Below are 20002 nucleotides of genomic sequence, written 5' to 3' on the forward strand. Positions count from 1 at the left end.
ATATTAATAAAATATATCCATTCCTCTAAAAAATGTATTATGCAGAATTCTGATTATTTCTTATGTTATTTTTTATTGAACGTGGTTGACTCTCTGTTAAAATCCTTGATGGTGGAGTTATGTGTCATTTTGAATATTTTTCAGTCTTCTCACTGAGAAATGTTCACTTTCGTGATTATTTACGAAGCTTTATTTCACTGTGGTGCCTTTTTTTCCCCAACTGTAGTGCCAATATTGACAAAGTTTGCCTATTTCTGTATGCTTTATCATTTCTTTTATTTGCTAAGATGAAAATTCAGTTGGGTTTCTTTTACCCATACAGGTTGGTACAGAGATTTCCTTCAGACTTCCTCTTGCATCCTCCTCTTCGTTTGAGAGCATGTTCCGGGAAATAGAATCTTGCATGAAGAGACCGGGCACTACCTCTGATACCAGTAGTAATGAGGATGAATGCTGTCTTGGCATTGAAAGTTATGGTATTTCAGTCACAACACTCGAGGAGGTGTTCCTAAGAGTTGCAAGTTGTGATATAGAAGAAGTTGAACACATTGAACTGAACAAAGCTCATGCTTTACCTAATTCTTCGGTTTCTGATGTCCCGAATTATCCTCCGATAAAGGCTTCATATTCTAAACAACTTTGTGGATGTTATAAGAAGGTTCCAGGGATGATATTTGCCACAGTGGGGAGAGCTTGCAGTTTGATTTCCACTATGGTTTTCAGTTTCCTAAGTTTCTTAAGCATACAATGCTGTAGTTGTTGTATCATCTTCAGGTCTACATTTTGGGAACATTTTAAAGCTCTTCTCACGAAAAGGGCTATATCTGCTCGAAGAGACAGAAGAACCATAGTTTTTCAGCTTCTTATTCCTGCAATTTTCTTGCTTTTTGGTCTTCTTTTCCTTAAGCTTAAGTCACATCCTGATCAGCAGTCTGTGACCTTCACAACATCATATTTTAATCCTCTGTTACAAGGTGGTGGCGGAGGTGGTCCAATTCCTTTCAATCTATCTTGGCCTATTGCAAAAGAGGTATTTTAATTTTGTAGATTACTTCCTGAAACAACTAGCTGTTTTATATTTTTTTGGTTCTGTTCTGTTTGATGATTCTCTGTTGTCCTTAGAAGGCTAGATATTCTTCTTTCTTTTATTCTGATGACATGCAATTTCTCCAGCCTAAAAAAGTATCACCCTGCAGGTTGCACAACATGTACATGGGGGTTGGATTCAGAGAGTTAAGCCATGGTCATATAAATTTCCGGATTCAGAAAAGGCCCTAGCTGATGCTATTGAAGTAGCAGGCCCTAGCTTGGGCCCAGCCCTTATTTCTATGAGTGAATTTTTAATATCTAGCTTGAATGAATCATACCAGTCAAGGTATGGTGACCTGAACTTTGATTCTTTGTCCGTTCTGTTGGAAGTTATTCCTTTGCATGCTAAATAATATATTTTGGCGTTATTTTATTTATTATATATATATGGGAAGCGTTCGGAGGCCCTAAAGAGAGCCAAACATTGTGCCAAACATTTTTCAAAATAGGGGTTACAAGTTTCGGAATGTGCTGATTTTTGTGAGGATGATTTGTATGGTGAAGAGATCATCCTCACCAAAAATCAGCTCATTCCAAAACTTCTAACCCTAGTTTACAAGTTGAAGAATCGTGGACTGTTCAATTTTTGTAAACCACTTTTGATAGGGTTAGAAGTTTCAGATATATATATATATATATTTTGGAAAAGGGGTGGGGAAATCGTGGAAGAAATTGCCCTTTTCTCCGGTTTTCTCTCTTTGACTGTTATATTCTAATTTACTACTCTTGGTAAGGCAGAAATTTTAATAAGATGATTGTTTGTACTCTTGGGGATAGCACATGATTGGATTCATAAAGGAGTATACTTGAGAAGTATTATTAGTAACCTTAACTTTGCAAGGTCTTAAATCGACAATATTCGAAGGTGCAGCTTGCTAAGTTGGTTAAAGTTTGTGAGTGTTGATACTGCGACCTTGGTTGAAAACCCATCTGCACCTACCAATTTTTTTATTTTTATTTTGATGACGTGGGTTCTAGACTCGTAGGCCAGACTAGCAGGAGCGAGGCAACTGGTCTCTTAGAGCACAATATACCACACATACCAGGTAAGCAGGGATAAATTCCTGTGGGTCATCAATGAGGGGGCTGGAACTGAAGACCTCTCCCTTTTTGGATGGATGCCTTGGCCGCTGTGCCCAACGCTTGTTGGTTTCTTCACCTACTAATTACTAACTACTAACCAGCTTGCCTATAAAAAAAATCGACAATATTTTTCCAAAAATAAAATAAAATAATCAGCCAATTTTAATATTGAGTTAATTGTTAATCCAAACATGCTTTGTAGAGCTCAATGTTGTGTGGTCAAGGAGCATCATGTTAATAAATTAAGTGTAACAAAGATGAGAATGTTGAGATGGATGAGTGGAAAGATAAAATTAGAAACAAATTCATTCAAGGAAATGTAGGAGTAGCTTCAATAGGTTATAAACTAAGAGAAAGTTGATTGAGATAGTTTGAGCATGTTCAATGAAGGTGATTACAGCCTTTTTAGAAGAAATAGACACCTCTGGCCTATCCTACCCTTTGCCATTGCTTGGGGTCTATGGAAAGAGAGAAACAATTGGGTATTTCAGAGCAAGGAGAGTACGCCCCAAATTGCGTTCTTGGAGATTTTGGGCCTTTTGTATTTTTGGTCCAAGTTGAGCAAGGATTTTGTGTTCAGATGAGATTCTTTGTGTGATGCTTAGTTTTTTTTTTCTCTTCAGTTTTTGTTGCTCTTGGGTTCGCTTTTGTTCGTTCTTCCTTGTATGGGGGTTATCTCAGCCTTCTTTTCGCATTTCTTCTTTATTAATAATTTTTTTGTAATTATACAAAATATATATATATATTCATGTTGAATGCCCTAAAAGAGTGAGAGGAAGATTCAAAAGAATATGGATGGAGATATTGAAAGCAGATCTGAATTCGCTTTCAATAACAAAAGACTTGGCTTTGGACAAAGTAGAATGGTGGAGCATGATTCATTTAGTCTACCCCAAATCTTTGGGATAAGGCTTTATTGTTATTATGAGTAGGTTTCTCACATTTGACTACATTCCTTCTCATCAAGAGGCACATTTAACCTGAAAACAAGAGTCATGATTTTTCTAGTATTATTTTCTTGTGGAGTTAATGTTCAAATGTAATTTAGTTTCTGTTTTTCTTTAATAATTCACCCCATGTTTGTGTCATGTGGTAATAGCTGGACTTTTATTCAGTAATGAGCAATGTTCAACCATCTTCATTACATTCTCCATGTCTCTCTTTCATCTTCAATCTATTCATTTGTAGGTATGGGGCAGTTCTTATGGATGATCAAAATGATGATGGAAGTTTAGGATACACTTTACTTCACAACAGTTCTTGTCAACATGCGGCTCCAACCTTTATCAATCTGATGAATGGTGCAATCCTTAGGCTTGCGACTCATAATCCGAATATGACGATTCAAACACGTAACCACCCACTGCCAATGACAAGAAGTCAACACTTGCAGCATCATGTATGCTACGCTCCCCTCATTCTCATTGGCATATTTTTCCAATTAAAACTTTCACAAAGGCCTTCCATCACTGTTGAAATCGTCTAAAGTAAAGATATTCTTCTGTTGTGAGAGATGTTGAGACAAATAGTGCAAGAAAGTCCAGATTAAAGAAGCATGTAATCAAACTACGATAAACAACCATTTGTAATGTGGAAATGAAGTGGTGGCATTAAGCTATGCATTGGCACTTGTATTTGAGAGCTCGGTAGCCAAAAGTAATTATATTTACATTAGAATGATAATGTCACATGAACTACATACACTTCAATATGTAATGAAGAAACTATGAATTACTACCCACACGTGCTAATGTGTCTGTATCTATGTTTTATTTTAGATATATATGGATAAATTACTAATACAGACAACTAATTAGGACATAGAATTGTATATGAATGCTTATATGTTTTAGAATAAATCAAAATAAGATTATATAAACATCTAACTAATAATATATCATTTGTACTAGTGAACGGATATCATGTGTCATTTACAATTCCTTTCTTGTAGCAAAATATTATGTATTGCTGTTTTTATAAATTTTAAAAAATAGTTCGGATATATTTTTTTTCAATAAATAATATTTGCTTGAATTTTATGCCTGAAATTTGATTATTTTGGACAAAGTTTACTGTTTACCGAAATATTTCGCCAAATAAATAGTGATTTCCACTATATTATGTACAAAAAAATTGTCAGTTGAACTTCTGTGAAAATAGAAATGGAATTTTTTTGTATATTTTGTGGAAATAAGTCGAAATTTAATTCTATGCTAACAAGGATGCCTGCCCTGCCACTAATAGAAATATCTGTAAAGTTTAGGTGAAATCATGTGCAAATTGAATTGTTAAATAAAACCAAACTAGTATATTAAGGGGCTTACCTAACATTATTAGGTTGAATACGCATTATTGGTTAAATAAAACCAAACAAATATATTAAGGACCTTCTCTAACATCATTAAGTTGAATGCATATTATCGATTAACCCCTCCTATTGTTAATTAAGTCCCCTTCAATGTTAGATGTGAACTAGGGGTATCACCTGAAATATTCTACATATTGACATTTTATTGTAATACTACTTTCTGAAGATTTTGTTTCACATGCTGGTTTATAAAACCGGCATAAAGAAAAGATATGTTTATTCTTGCAGAACTTACAACCTCTCACAGTCCTCAATTGCCAGTTTAACTTGTCAGACTTTGACTTTATAAATAAATTATTTCACTTACTTAACATGGAACATGATCTACAGATAAAAATTAAAAGAGAGATGCATGGAAGTATGGAACCATGTTTAAATGGGAGTAAGAAGATCCCACTGTACACCATAATTTCTAAACTTATTAAGTATTTATTTTGGTTAACTTTTTCCCTTGCCATTTCGTTCTTGTTCTCATGGTTAATTTCATTTTTCTAACTTAGTTCCACCATTGCCTGTCCCATCCCAATCTTCATCCCCTTGAACATTTTGCAGGATCTGGATGCATTCTCTGTTGCGATTATTGTAAATGTTGCCTTCTCCTTCATCCCTGCCTCATTTGCAGTTTCTATTGTTAAGGTATTCTGTTTTTCTTTTAAAATTACTCTACAGCATCTAATATGAAGGCTATTGTGAATCTTGTATGTGTGTTATTGGTTGACCAACTTAGTTTGGTTTCTCGCCTTTTGGATTTATGGTTGTTAAAGAGGAGGGCTTGCAGTTGTTGCAGGAACATTACAAGGTTGAGGATGGAAGTCTCTAAATGGTTTTTCTCTTGACCTCAGAGTGCTAAATACTCTATGGTGAGCCATTGTACACAAACAATGGTTCATACAATTTTGTTCATTACTGCAAGATTTTGTATTGTCAAGCTGCAGCCTCGGGGCGTTAGTCGAATTTAGGATAGGTAGCAGTTAGTCTCTTTTTCCCTCTTTTTTTTTTTATGGATGAAAGATAGGCGCCAGTTAGTTTGTTTTGTGGAACATCGGTTGTTCAAGACTTGAAGTCGGTTCTACAATGAGTGGAAGAGATGGAGGACTGCATGAGAATTTTCTTAAATGGTTGGGTTCTTGATGTTACACCAGGGTCTGAATTGATTTTTGAATGCATTCAAAGACTTGAGAATGGTGTACAAGGTTAGGGTTCATAGACACGTTGGAGGTTTCTTTCTCCTTGTTTTTTTTTTTTTCCTTCTGTGCTAAAGAATTGATGATCCTTCAGGTTGCAAGAGAGTTTTTTTATGGGGTGTGGAACTTTGGATCAACTTCTGGAGTTTGAAGCAAAAGTAAAAGTATGCTTAGGGTATGTTTGATTGCACATGGAAAATAGGGTGGAAAATCAATTTCCATGGAAAATGACATTTTCAAGTGTTTGATTGCACATGGAAATAAAATTCATTTTCCACCTCAACCAAAAAGTCCACCAAAATATGGATTTCACTTTCCCACCAAAGTGAAATCCACTCAAATTTTTCATCCCCAATTCTTCCACACTCATATCTTCTTCTTCTCTACCACCACCACCACCATCACAATGACCTCATCGTCATCACCATCTTCGTCACCGTCACCATCACCATCGTCGTTGTCGTCATCGTCATCACCATCTCCAACCACTTTCTCTCTCTCTCTCTCTCATCTCCTCCGCCGCCACCGTTGTCACCGCCACCACGACATCCTCCCCCCTCACTCTTCCTCCTCATCTTCTTCTTCCTCTTCCTCTTCCCCTCCTCTCGTCTTTTTTCTCCTCCTCCTCCTCTCCTTCTTCTTCTTCTTTTTTCCCATATAATTTTTCCATGATTTTATCCAAGTATAATCAAACAATAGAATTTGATTTTCCAACCCTACCTATTTTACACCACTATTTTTCCATGGATTTCAAATTCCATGGAAAGTCACTTTCCATGCAATCAAACATACCTGGATAAACACCCTTGTTTTCGCACCGTAGTATATGGCGCATGAGATAAACTATACGACTACTGCTGTACCTCGTCACCACAGGCAATATGGTTGGATTAGGAAAGGGGGATTGCTATCAATCAACTTAGGTTCAATTTAGATAGTTTAGACTGTTTTCTCCTAAATTATGTGGATATACATTCAATTAGGTTGGATTAGGCAATATCGTTGTATCCATATTATTCTAAGCTGATCCAGTTATAGGGAAGTATTTTTTAGTTTTTTCTATATACTTTAATTACATGAATTCTGAACTTACTTTCCAAAAAAAGAAATATCTAATGTCATTTTTTTTAAAGGAGAAACCTACCTCCCCAATTTTCCACCACCTCACAATCTTCATTTTGCCATTACCAAAAAAAAAAAAAAAAGAACTTTCTCTGGAGCCACCTTGTCCATCACTATAATTGCTTCCCTAAATACCCCTCCCATTCATCTAAGCTCCTTGAATCGCTTCTTGTTGCCACCTCTTCCTCCCTTCCTTGATCAACTTACTTTGCTCCTTGCCTCATAGAGAATGACTTTGCCTCCGTACACATTGACTTAAAAATTTCTGTTAAACTAAAAATCAAAAGATTTCTTTAAAATACTGGCAACTGAGTAGAGATTCGGCACAACTCTTGAGTCAAAACCGGAGCTTTCTTTATTAGTAGGCTAGTAGCCTGTTGAAGAATCCAATGCTTGTAAGGGAAAAACCAAGTTCAACAAAGAGTCAATATACATCACGTAATCAACCAATTTCCCTTGACAAAAATGTAAATTTTCTGTGCACTGTATCATTTATATATATATATGTTTTATAATATGAACTTTTTCTTATTTCTTATTAATATTGAGAATGCATATGCTTTATATTTTGGTTTGCGTTGTGATCTTTAGAAGGAGAGGAAAGGAAGGATACTTGAAGGGAATGGGCATTATATGCAGGATGTTATCTTTTCAATCTTGGGTTTTATATTTTATTGGCTTTTTCTTCAAGAGGCTGTAGTTAGGCTTGCGTTGTTTCCTTTGGTAGACTTCTCATCCTCCCCTTAATAAAGTTTTCATTTATCAGCAGAAATAAAAAGGGGAGGATGAGAAGTCCACCAAAGGAAACAACGCAAGCCTATTATTATTACTATTATTACTATTATTATTATTATTATTATTATTATTATTATTATTATTTGGGAGTGGTGAGGGGGGTGGGGGAGTTGAGTTTGGTAATTGGCACTCTTCTATGTGACATGAATTGTATAGTCTGTGTTCAAATATATTTATGTGTTTTACCTTACTCTGCAATGATCTTGAAACATGAAATTGTGGCAAGCATTTGATGGATAGATACATGTGATGATGCAGGAACGTGAAGTTAAGGCGAAACATCAACAACTAATTAGTGGGGTATGTTTGTACATTTTTTTTTTTTTTCCGTAAATTATATATTTTTTAGTGTATTTTATACCCCGTCTGTTTTATTAACTGATTGTTGATCTTTTCCTTAGGTCTCTGTACTATCATATTGGATTTCTACATATATATGGGACTTCATAAGCTTTTTATTTCCTACGTTTTTTGCAGTAGTTCTCTTTTACATCTTTGGTATGTATCCAGACCAGACAAACATTTTAATTTTGTGGTTATTTCAGCATTTTTATAGTGCCTAATACTGTCATCTGTTTATTGTTTTTAATTCCAAGTTGTCATCTTCTTATTTATTATGTGATGGTCATTCCTAAAGCTAGTCATGGTTTGAGCAATTTATGTAGGAGAATTCACTCTCACTTTGGTTTCTGTAGGCTTGGATCAGTTTGTAGGAAGTGGTTGTTTCTTGCCAACAATTTTCATGTTTTTGGAATATGGGTTAGCAGTTGCAGCATCAACATATTGCCTTACTTTCTTCTTTTCTGAACACTCCATGGCACAGGTTTGGAATATGGTTGTTTCGTTCTTTTTCTATATATATATATTTTTCGAGTCCAATACACAAACTTGACACTCGCATAATAATATTGCTTTAATTTTTTTTTCTGGTGCAGAATGTGGTTCTGTTAGTACACTTATTCACCGGTATTATTCTGATGGCCATATCATTTATTATGGGACTTATCGAAACAACAAAAAGTGCAAATTTGTTTCTTAAGGTTGGTTTAATGCTAGACAGTTATATGTATATTTAAAATTTAGGTCTTTACTTTATTGTAGTGCTAATTCTGGTCATTTTTCTTTTTACAGCTGTTCAATATTTCTACTTGTTATTGTAGATGTAATTTTCAACCTTTTATTTTATATTTGATTGTGAGACTAGAGATGGAATCAATGCAAAGCTAGAACTTTGTACGATTGCTCTAGAGCCCAGTCTTTAGAATAAGTAGGAATAAGACTGTATATGGAGTGAACATGGATGGGAAACACCTTGAAGCAATCATATCACTACCTCTGTTTTGTTATCCGTTAAGGATAGGGAGATTGAAGAGGATGTTGTCCATAGAAGTAGAGCTGGATGGTTAAAGTAGAGGTATGTTACTAGAATGCTATGTGATCAACTCATCCCAATCAAACTATTAGTTACTTTTATAGGACAACAGTAACACTGGTTACATTTATGGAGCTGAATATTGGGCAAAAGAAGAAACATGTTCTTAGATTGAGCAGAGGAATAATGAGGATGTTGAGATGGATGAATGGCAAGACGGATAAATTAGAAACGAATTGAAAATGTAGGAATATCCCCAATAGGTGATACTAACCCCAATTGGAAGGAACATGCAAGTTAAATGTTCTAAAAAATCACGATGATGACCAAAAAGAAGTGGATTGAGATAGTGAGAGTGTATATGATTTCAGTTGAATGAATCAAAGGCTTGGTTTTGGAGGTCCGTAGAATTAGAGCTAGATGCTTTATGTAGAGGTGTGTTTCTAGAGTGCTATGTTACCGACACATCCCAGTCAAACTAAAAGGAAAATTTTATAAGCCAATAGTAAGACTGAATCTACTTTATGGACTTGAAAATTGGGCACTCAATGAACAGCATGTTCACAGGTTGAACTTACTAGCAATGAGGATGTTGAGATGGATTAGTCGAAAAATTAAAAAAGATAAAATTAGAAATGAACACATTTGTAAAAAAGTAAGAGTAGCACCAAGAGGTAAGAAACTAAGGGAAGTCGATTGAGATGGTTTGATCATCTATGATGAGAGATTATTACAGCCTCAATTAGAAGGAACATATAAGTTGAAGGCTCTAAAAGAGTGAGAGGAAGCACAGTCACCAGATTCTCCTACTCAATGAAACAATCGCGAGTAATTTGTGATTTTTTTCTTTCATTGATTTAATTGCTACTTTTTCAATAAGAAGCAACTTTTGCTAACTAAATGATTAAATCACGAACTTTGTGATTAAATTGAAAAAAAAAAAAAACTAAAGATGACCTTGATGCACTAGTAAGAGAATGTGACCAAGATTATGGTGACGAGGATGACATTAATTTTGATGATTTTGATTAGTTGACAAATCTTTACTTGGACTCATGATTGTGATTATTTATTTTATTTTTTTAAAATATTTTAAACAATATTTTTTTTTTATCGATAAAGATAAATTTATTAATAAAAGCCATCGAGGGGGGTTGAGGAAACCAACTCAAAACAAAGAGAAGACACAAAGCAAAAAAGAATTACAACAACCAAACGAGACCAAAAAATTACTCTCACGACAAAGAGCAAACCTTATCCCACCTCACAACAAAATCTTCAAAGAACACCCCTTTAAACTCCTTATAAAGTTTGCTCCAAGAAAACATGAGCTCCAAGATGGAGAGGATTAATCCATCCAACGTAGACTCTTTCTCCTAAAAAATGCATCGATTGCGCCCTTTCCAAAAATCCCAACAAATAGCAAATGGAGCCAAGAACCAAAGAATTCACTTCGAGGACAAGAATGATCCTCTCCATGTCAGTTAAGATTCCAAAGCTGACTTGATTGATCTGGGAAAACAACCTACTAGACCAAACAACGTTAAGAAGTGCAACTAAATGTGATGAGTCACCCGGTAGTGAATGAGTAGATGGTCCACCGTTTCCGCCTGAGATTTGCACATACAACACTGATTTGGCAAAATAAAACTTCTTTTAATTAATTGGTCCACTGTTACCAGTCTCCCTAGGGTCGCCAACCAAAGAAACATCGAAATCTTTGGGGGTATCTTACCACCCCAGACAAAAGTGTGAGGAAAAGACGTCACATAATTCTACGCGATACCCACATATAAAGACTTCACCGTAAACTTCCCATCCGTAGTGCCTGATCTTCCGAGAAGCTCTCCCAATTTCTACTCTCTACCAAAGAACATAACCTCCCTACATTATCCACATCCCTAACAATAGCTCGATTTTCCTCCCTTATTTTTTTTTCTTTCTGATTTTACCAAAATTTTCAAAATTTATTCCTTGCTTATTCCCGAACCTCAACTTGGTGACGATGAGAGGAAGAACAAAAAGAGCGTGGCTTGAGGCAGTGAGAGCGGATACAAATACTCTTGAATTAATAAAAGACATGACTTTAGACAAAATTGAATGGAGGAACAAGATGCATTCAGCTGACCTCAGTTTTTTGTTGAGGCTTTGTTGATGATGATGCTAATTCTACTTTACATAATGTTATCAGACGAAAAACCATGAGTTGTCTACTGCTTTCAGAGAGAGTAGAACAATGACTATAGAATTAAAGCATATTTTGAGTATGCCTATTTGTAGAACTCCTTTACTATTCTCATGAAGTCTACTTGGATATCCTAATACTTCTTGAAGTGCCAGGTAATATCCATCCAAACGTGGTGGCTTATCTCCTCTAACATTGTGGATTGCTTCAAGAATTCCATTCTCTTCAAACAGTCATTTTTAACCTTTCTCAAAAAATTGAAGAGATACATTCAATGTTTTACTACAGTTAGGTTCAAAGTAAAGCTTATGGTTTAAACCCACCACATTTTATCATTGTCAGTCAGAGGTCCCTCCACATTAGGTTAGGAGATGTGGTTGCATCTTCTTTCATTATTAATTATGGGGAAGAACATTTGGATTTATTATTCTTTATATGATAGTGATGTAACTTAGATGAATATCCTAGGGTTTTATCTGACCTTACAGAAGCCAAGTTTGACTTTGGCACGCTGATTTGCTAATTCATACATATTATGTGGGTGTTTTCTTTCTGCCTCTAAGACCTCATGCTATATTAATTGATTATTCAACAGTAATTTGAAGTCTTTGAAATTGTTTAATCAGAAAATTCCCTATACTGTTCTTCTGATCTGTCTTTTTAATTTCTTCCAGAACTTCTTTAGAATATCACCCGGATTTTGCTTTGCGGATGGACTTGCTTCTTTGGCTCTTCGACGACAAGGGATGAAACTTGGATCCGGTGATGAAATTCTTGATTGGAACGTGACTGGTGCTTCCATGTGTTATTTGGCTGCTGAGGTGCTGTCCTAATCCTCGTGCCTTTTGCATAAACTTCTTCTACACAACTATCATTTTATTGGTGTATATGTTCTACAACTTAAGAGTTAAGATGTCCCATTTTTTTACTAGTGAGGTATATCTACATTTGCATAGTAATAAAACCATACTAATCTAGACCTTGGCTGTAGTGTTTATCCTGATTTCTTTTTCTTTTCCATGATGCAACTTACCTTGTAGGTTGGTCGATGACCACCTTTCTTTTTTTATCTTTTCAATAAATCATCTACTTATCCAAGACAAACAAGTACTAATCTAGACATAAAGCACATGGAATGGAATGTTAGTACCATTAGTTTCTGTACTGGTGGTGATTAACATACCTTTATTCCCAAACTATATGCTTATGTTGGGCTGACTCAAATCATAAACTGGTGTTTTGTGCATCCCATCACCTTACTTTTGTTGTCCCCTTTATATTGAATTGCTGATGATTTTCCTAATCTGCTTCCAGTATAACCCTAAAACAATATACTACTCTCAAATACCTTGCATGAAATACAAACGAAGCTATACTTGGGATGGAGTCAAATTTTTTGAAGCAAATAGTGCAGTTACCAATTTTTCAATAAAAGCTTGTAAAGGACTATGACACATCTGTTTACTTAAATACAATGCAATCTACAATATATATATAGGGGTCCCGTTCGCCACCCTAAGCTTTACCCTACACTTTAACAAACGTGTTTTGTCCTACATGGGTTAGAAGTTTTGGAATAGGCTGATTTTTGGTGAGGATGATCTCTATGCTGAGGAGATCATCCTCACCAAAAATCAGTCCATTCCAAAACTTCTAACCCCATAAAAAATGGTTTACAAAAAATGGACGGTCCACGATTTTTCAACTTGTAAACATGGGGCTAGAAATTTCAGAATGGGCTGATTTTTGGTGAGGATGATCTTCTAATCGTAGAGATCATCCTCACCAAAAATCAGCCCATTCCAAAACCTCTAACCCATGTAGGACAAAACATGTTTGTTAAAGCGTAGGTTTAGAAGTTTTGGAATGTTCAACACCCTACACTTTACCCTACGCTTTACCAAACGTGTTTTGTCCTACATGGGTTAGAAGTTTTGGAATGGGCTGATTTTTGGTGAGGATGATCTCTACGATTAGAAGATCATCCTCACCAAAAATCAGCCCATTCCGAAATTTCTAGCCCCATGTTTACAAGTTGAAAAATTGTGGACCGTCCATTTTTTGTAAACCATTTTTTATGGGGTTAGAAGTTTTGGAATGGGCTGATTTTTGGTGAGGATGATCTCCTCACCATAGAGATCATCCTCACAAAAAATCAGCCTATTCCAAAACTTGTAACCCATGTAGGACAAAACACGTTTGGTAAAGCGTAGGGTGGCGAACGGGACCCTATATATATATATAGGGTAGCGGTCTTTTGACAAAATCCTAGACAAAGCATTTTGTCTTATATGGGCTGAAAGTTTCGGAATGGGCTGATATTTTGTGAGGATGACCTCTATAGTGAGAAAATCATCCTCACAAAAAATCAGCCAATTTTGAAATTTCTAACCCTAATTTTTAAGTTGAAGAATCGTGAACCATCAATTTTTTACCGTTAGTTTGTAACCACTTTTCATAGGGTTAAAGTTTCAGAATTGGCTAATTTTTTGTGATGATGATCCACTCACTATAGATATCACCCTCACAAAAAATCGGCCCATTCCTAAACTTTTTAACCATATTAGACAACTTTTGCTAGAATGTTGTCTAGGATTTTGTCAAAATAACCCGACCCATATATATATATATATATGCACACACACACATGGTAATGAGACCACAGTTACATATCTGGCACTCTTTAAGTTGGTCCATGAATACTTTTTATCCAACTTAATTTTTTTACTTTTTGCATAGGAACTTCCATATTTCCTCTAAGAATAGAAATAGATGAATTGCGTAACATCTTTTTTTGTTACATACTATATAAAGCAAATATCATTTGTTGACATATTTCATATTTCCATCATAATTTCAGAAGTCATTTTTATGGGATAAGTAACCATATTGTTTAGATATTAAAAGAAAGTCTGATAGTGTCGAGAATTCTTACCAATGCGCAACTTACCTCTATTTCACCATTTCTAGCAAGGGTAGAAGTCTATTGTGTCTCTAATTCGTAATGTCCATGAATCCAATGTGAATGGTTATTAATGAATAAGTTCCATCTTGCCTAGTTAAAATGGGGTAGCCCCATTCTTATCACATTTTCTTGTCTGTAACAGAGTATCATTTACTTCCTTCTCACTATTGGCCTCGAACTCCTACCTTCCCACAAATTATCCTTGATCGCAATCAAGGAGTGGTGGATTACTTTTAAACAGCACAGACGTGTCACTTCTGAGAGTTACTTGGAACCTCTTCTTAAATCATCCTCAGTTAATCTTTCTATCGATGATGACGAAGATTCAGATGTGCAGGCAGAAAGGCAAAGGATACTTTCAGGTTCTGCAGATAATGCCATAATCTATTTGCGTAATCTGCGGAAGGTACTTTAAGTTGTAATGTGTACGCGTATAGAATTTTGTTTACAGTAGCAAAAAATATAGAATTTTTTTTTTGGTTAAAATTTTTGAGCTTCTTCATGCTGATGTATGTCATTTCTTCTCAAGTTATAGCTAACTTCTCTCCAATTTCAGGTGTATCCCGGTGGAAGAAACCAACACCCAAAAGTAGCTGTTCATTCATTAACATTTTCTGTTCAAGAGGGAGAATGTTTTGGGTTTCTAGGAACAAATGGGGCAGGGAAGACTACAACTCTGTCAATGCTATCTGGTATACTAATTCTATGTAATTTGTATTTTGCATTGAATCTGTTAAGCATCTTACATGCACATACCTTTCTTTTGTGATGATCAAGTTCTCATTAGTGTAAGAGTGATGGAATGCCTAAAATAGCATTGTATCATCATCAAAGCCTCATGCCAATTATTTCATTGTAATGAACATGATTTTTTGTATGACTTTTGTATTTTCTTAAATCGCTAATTTCAATGTTGTGATGCAGGGGAAGAATGTCCAACGGATGGAACAGCCTATATCTTTGGCAATGATATATGTTTACACCCCAAAGCTGCTCGCCGGCATGTACTGTTTGACATTCCAGCTCCATTTATTTTGTTGTTATAAGTGTTGTTCCTTCACTCAAAATATTTTGATGATACCCAAATAACTTGGATATATTTTTCAATGTCCAGATTGGTTATTGCCCACAATTTGATGCTCTCCTTGAATTTTTAACTGTCCAAGAGCATCTTGAACTTTATGCAAGAATAAAAGGGGTTCCAGAAAACAGGTTTAAAGATGTATGGAATCCATGAAATATATATATTTTTGTATTTACATTTGTAGTATGACTGTGTAGATCTAGTAGCAGTTCTAATTTTTTACCAGAATCTTAGTGATGTTTACGTTATGGACTGCTAATAAGCAATAGTAAAATGGGGCAGGTCGTTGAGGAAAAGATGGTGGAGTTCGACTTGTGGAAGCATGCTAATAAACCGTCGTATTGTCTTAGTGGGGGAAACAAGCGGAAATTGTCTGTTGCAATTGCAATGATTGGAGATCCCCCCATGGTTATTCTGGATGAGCCGTCTACAGGTATTTATGCAATTACTTTCTTTTGTGATAAATACTGGGATTTTGATGTACATTTTCTTGACATGTCCATTCTTTATTACCCAAAAACTCCTATCCCACAGAATTGGTATAATTTACAGTTGCCTGTCTGTGATCAGTTTTTTCACATTGTTTTATGTTTCTATATTCTTTGACAATAAAGAAAGGGAGGACAAGGACATTGTGGTGGAGATTTTAGCTTTACTATTTTTTTGGTGTAAACTTTTTAAGGAGTTCAGGGGTGTATTCTTTGAAGGCTTCCAGGTTAGGTGGGACAGGGTTTGTAGTTTAGATATGGGGTAGTTTTTCTTGGGGCTCCCCCCCCCCCCCCCCCCCGCCCCCGCGTGGTAGATTTGTGTTTCTTGGTATCTTCCGGTTGGTCATCTTGACCTCCATTTTGGTTCTAGTAATTATCTTTACCTATCAGAAAAATATTCTTTTACAATCTTTTCACTTGACAACATCTAGCATCATTCAGGTGTACAATAAAACAAGAACTAGAACAAATATCATGTAGATGAATCAATCTATGCATGCTCTAAGATCATTATATATATATATATATATATATAGGGGACGGTTCGAGGGACGTGTTAAAAACAGAATACAAAACTGATACTTCTCATTTGTTGGATTTAGGGGAACGGACGGCTAAGAACACGTCCCTTGCAATTTCAATCTAATGAGAAAGAATTTATTTATTTGTATAAAACTCCCTCATTTTTGTTTTTTTTTTTTTTAACTAAATCCAAATCCAACGAAATAACTCTCTTTTTCCCCCTCACTCAACTGATAACCCCTTCGTCTCCTTTGAATCCGATCGACTGAAAACCCTTCTCTTTCCTCTCTCGACTGAAATCACAAGGAATTGAATATCACTCACTCTCTCTCTCTCTCTCAATGCGACTCAAATCTAGACAAGAGATCAGAAAACAAATACTGGCCTTTTTACAGGTAACCCTAGTCTACTTTTCAGTTCAGTGTCTCATACCACACAATGCCAGAGGGGAGATCCTTTGCTAAAGAAAAGTGAAGAACGAAGAAAAAAAACAGATAAAAATATGAAGTAAATACTAAAATATGAAGTGTGGGGAATTCTAAAAAATGGTAGAAAACCTCAAGCATGAGTTACATCTTATCCTGCATCGTTGAATCGTGGCAATGTTTCTCCTTTGATTCTGTGTTTATTGATGATTCTGTTTTCAAATTCTAATGTCCAAAGCAGAATAAACCTATCAAAAAGAATTTAAGATGGGTATTTGATATCTAGTTAGAACTTCTAAGAAGTGGAAGAGAGGACCGATGAGTACAAATATATATAATTTCTACATGAATATAGATGAATATAGTTCTTACCAGCTGTAATTTGGATGATTTTACCATATTGTTGTTGGCAGATCGGAAAGTGAATTTAATTGCATTGGTATTGAGAGACATAATTATTGAAGGGGGATCAAAGAAAAAGGTAGTAATCAATCTTTCAATTTCAAGTATCTTCTCACAATTCACATGACCATCCCTTTTACCTTTTCTGTCTATCTGATCTGGAAAGAGACACTATGTTCTCATTTCTGTAAGGAGAGGAGATGATGGGTCATGGCAGCTCAACATGACCCTACCCACACCTTCATAGCTAGCTGTTCTTGCTTCTTCTTTTTTTTCCCCTTGCATAGAGAGAGAGAGATCGAGGTCGATCGAGAGAGAGAGAGAGATTCCCTGTGGTTTCAGTTGAGAGAGAAAAGAGAAGGGTTTTCAATCGATCGGGTTCGAAGGAGACGAAGGGGGTTATTTCGTTGGATTTGGATTTAGTTAAAAAAAAATAAAAATGAGGGAGTTTTATACAAATAAATAAACTCTTTCTCATTAGATTGGAATTGACAAGGGACGCATTCTCAGCCGTCCGTTCCCCTAAATCCAACGAATGAGAAGCATCAGTTTTGTATTCGGTTTTCAACACGTCCCCATATATATATGTATATATTTTCATTCTATTCTAAGCAGGCACTAAGATCATTATATTTTTTGTTCTTTCTATTCCAAGAATCCCATTTGGGTTCACAGGAAGACAGTGACTTGACACACATCCATATATAGTTGGGTTAACTTGAGAAAACTAGCTTTTCTCAATGCCTTTCTATGGTTTTATACATCCATTTATTAGCTTCCCATGGTTGAAGTTTCAGCTCAGCATAACGCCTCTTTAGCTATGTATCAGTCTTCAGAACAAGCTTATCATTCAATGCTGCCGGGCTTCAATCACAGAACTTCAGCTACACCAATACAAGTTTCAGATGACCCACAAGGGGTGTAATATCAGTTAAAAGTGTTGATGAGCAAGTGAACTATTGGGACAACATCATTGGTTGACATAAGTTCAATATAAAATGCCATGTTGTTATTGAAATACGATACTGTTCAAATGCCAAAAGCTTCTAGAAAATATGAATGGAGTTTCATGAGAAACATACATACAAAAATATCCGATCTAACTCAATTAGTGCTTGGGACTCCAATCTGAAATAATACGGGTATTAGATGGCCAGTTTGATTTATCTTTACATAGACTAGATTTATTTGAGAAGCTGTGCCTTTGGATTGAATTTAGTAGAAGGGCTAATCATTCAAAATGCTATTTCTTGGCTAAGATATCTTCCAGCTGTGCTTGTAGAATTGGTGGAAAATTGTAAAATATCCATGCAGTATTTCTTATTTTGTTCAATAGAGTTGAACTCTATATTGATTATTACTTCCTATAATGCATACTCAGGTATGGATCCTATTGCCAAGCGATTCATGTGGGAAGTTATATCTCGCCTATCAACCAGACTGGGAAAGACTGCAGTTATTCTAACCACGCATAGTATGAATGAAGCTCAAGCACTATGCACTCGGATGGGAATAATGGTATCTATTAGTAGCAATATAGCTGTCTATAGCTTCATAATATGAATGAAAGCATAGCTTTATATTGAAATCTATATTATCAGAAGTATATGTATTGACATGCACTGTATCAAGTATTAATGAAACCATGCTTTCTCCATCTTTTTGGTGCAACATGAAGGTTGGAGGCCGGCTGAGATGCATTGGAAGCCCTCAGCATCTGAAAACTCGTTTTGGAAATCATCTTGAACTAGAGGTATGTCATGACTTAATCCGAATTTCAGGAGTTTTCATGGATTGAATGGTTCTTTTCTTATTTACAGGTAAAGCCTACTGGAGTTAGTTCTGTTGAGGTGGATAAACTGTGTAGTAGAATTCAAGAAATGCTTTTAAACATTCCATATCATCCAAGGACCATACTTAGTGAGCTTGAAGTTTGTATTGGAGGAAGTGACTCGATAACATCTGAAAGTGTGTCGGTGGCAGAGATTAGTTTGTCACAGGAAATGATCATCGTAATTGGACGATGTCTTGGCAATGAAAAAAGAATAATGACACTCATATCTTCTACACCTGTCACCGATGGTGTGTTTGGTGAGCAATTATCCGAGCAGCTGATTCGTGATGGTATGCGTATGACCAATCTTTGCACACTTCTTCCTTTGATTTCTTCTTTAACCACTCTCATGTTATATCTTTTGCATTCATAGTACAGTTGCAGACTCAAAATTTTGAAGATTTCCTTTCAAAGTTGTTAAGTAGCAAATATTTTCTGAGAAATATATTATCTTTTTTATATATGTAACTTCCTGATTTGATTTATCTAGTTCATTAATATGACATTAGAATGGTTCATGGGTGATAGAGGTAAAAGGTATGAGCAACTTTTTTTTGATAGGTAAATGAAAATTTTATTTAGAAGGAAGGTTAAGATGACCAACCCGAGAAGAACAGAAAAAGACAGACTACCATCTACACCACCGCCAAATTACAAACCGCCCCATCTTACATGAAACTCTTCAAAGAAGAACCCCCTAAATTCTCTAAGGACTTTACACCCAAAAAAAAATAACGACAACAAAACAGAAGTCTAGTCTCCAAATAATGCATTTAGAAGCAATAAAATTTTTTTAGTACAATAAATTCCAGACAAATGTGTAAAGGTAAGTTAGCGGAATGTGCTTAATCCTGAGGACACATTTTTGAATGTATTTCTGGTTATGTCAAGGATATGCTTCTTCTTTTAAAAAAAGTGTTCCTTTCCTGGCGTAAAACTTCTCAACTGGAGAAAAATCTAACACCTGCATATTAATCCCATATATAACCTGATAGCTTGACTATCAATACTACCTCGAAACGCCTGCAAGTTCCATTTCTACCTCTTGGGTATCTTCATTATTTCTTTTACTATTTTTTAATGA

The 20002-nt window shown here is 35.5% G+C and overlaps 1 protein-coding gene across 4 annotated transcripts in view; it reads left to right on the forward strand.

Moving 5' to 3' along the window:
* The window catches only part of ABCA1 (ATP-binding cassette A1), a 42226-nt gene that overhangs the window by 18262 nt on the left and 3962 nt on the right, over positions 1 to 20002 (forward strand). For 3 of the 4 annotated variants that reach the window (XM_086424410.1, XM_086424411.1, XM_086424412.1), the window contains 17 exons: positions 323 to 1030; positions 1197 to 1375; positions 3361 to 3571; positions 5093 to 5176; positions 7900 to 7941; positions 8043 to 8139; positions 8337 to 8464; positions 8577 to 8681; positions 11873 to 12019; positions 14306 to 14569; positions 14720 to 14855; positions 15088 to 15167; positions 15278 to 15385; positions 15530 to 15680; positions 18466 to 18602; positions 18763 to 18837; positions 18905 to 19208. In XM_086424410.1, coding sequence (XP_086280536.1) covers positions 323 to 1030; positions 1197 to 1375; positions 3361 to 3571; positions 5093 to 5176; positions 7900 to 7941; positions 8043 to 8139; positions 8337 to 8464; positions 8577 to 8681; positions 11873 to 12019; positions 14306 to 14569; positions 14720 to 14855; positions 15088 to 15167; positions 15278 to 15385; positions 15530 to 15680; positions 18466 to 18602; positions 18763 to 18837; positions 18905 to 19208 — 2956 coding nt within the window. Of the gene's footprint in view, positions 1 to 322; positions 1031 to 1196; positions 1376 to 3360; positions 3572 to 5092; positions 5177 to 7899; positions 7942 to 8042; positions 8140 to 8336; positions 8465 to 8576; positions 8682 to 11872; positions 12020 to 14305; positions 14570 to 14719; positions 14856 to 15087; positions 15168 to 15277; positions 15386 to 15529; positions 15681 to 18465; positions 18603 to 18762; positions 18838 to 18904; positions 19209 to 20002 lie in introns of those variants that run through there. The other variant, XR_015172284.1, reaches the window with a different exon arrangement.

The sequence above is a fragment of the Akebia trifoliata genome, chromosome 14 (genome assembly GCF_017979445.1).
Source record: "Akebia trifoliata isolate Shusen 1 chromosome 14, ASM1797944v1, whole genome shotgun sequence".
Taxonomy (NCBI): domain Eukaryota; kingdom Viridiplantae; phylum Streptophyta; class Magnoliopsida; order Ranunculales; family Lardizabalaceae; genus Akebia; species Akebia trifoliata.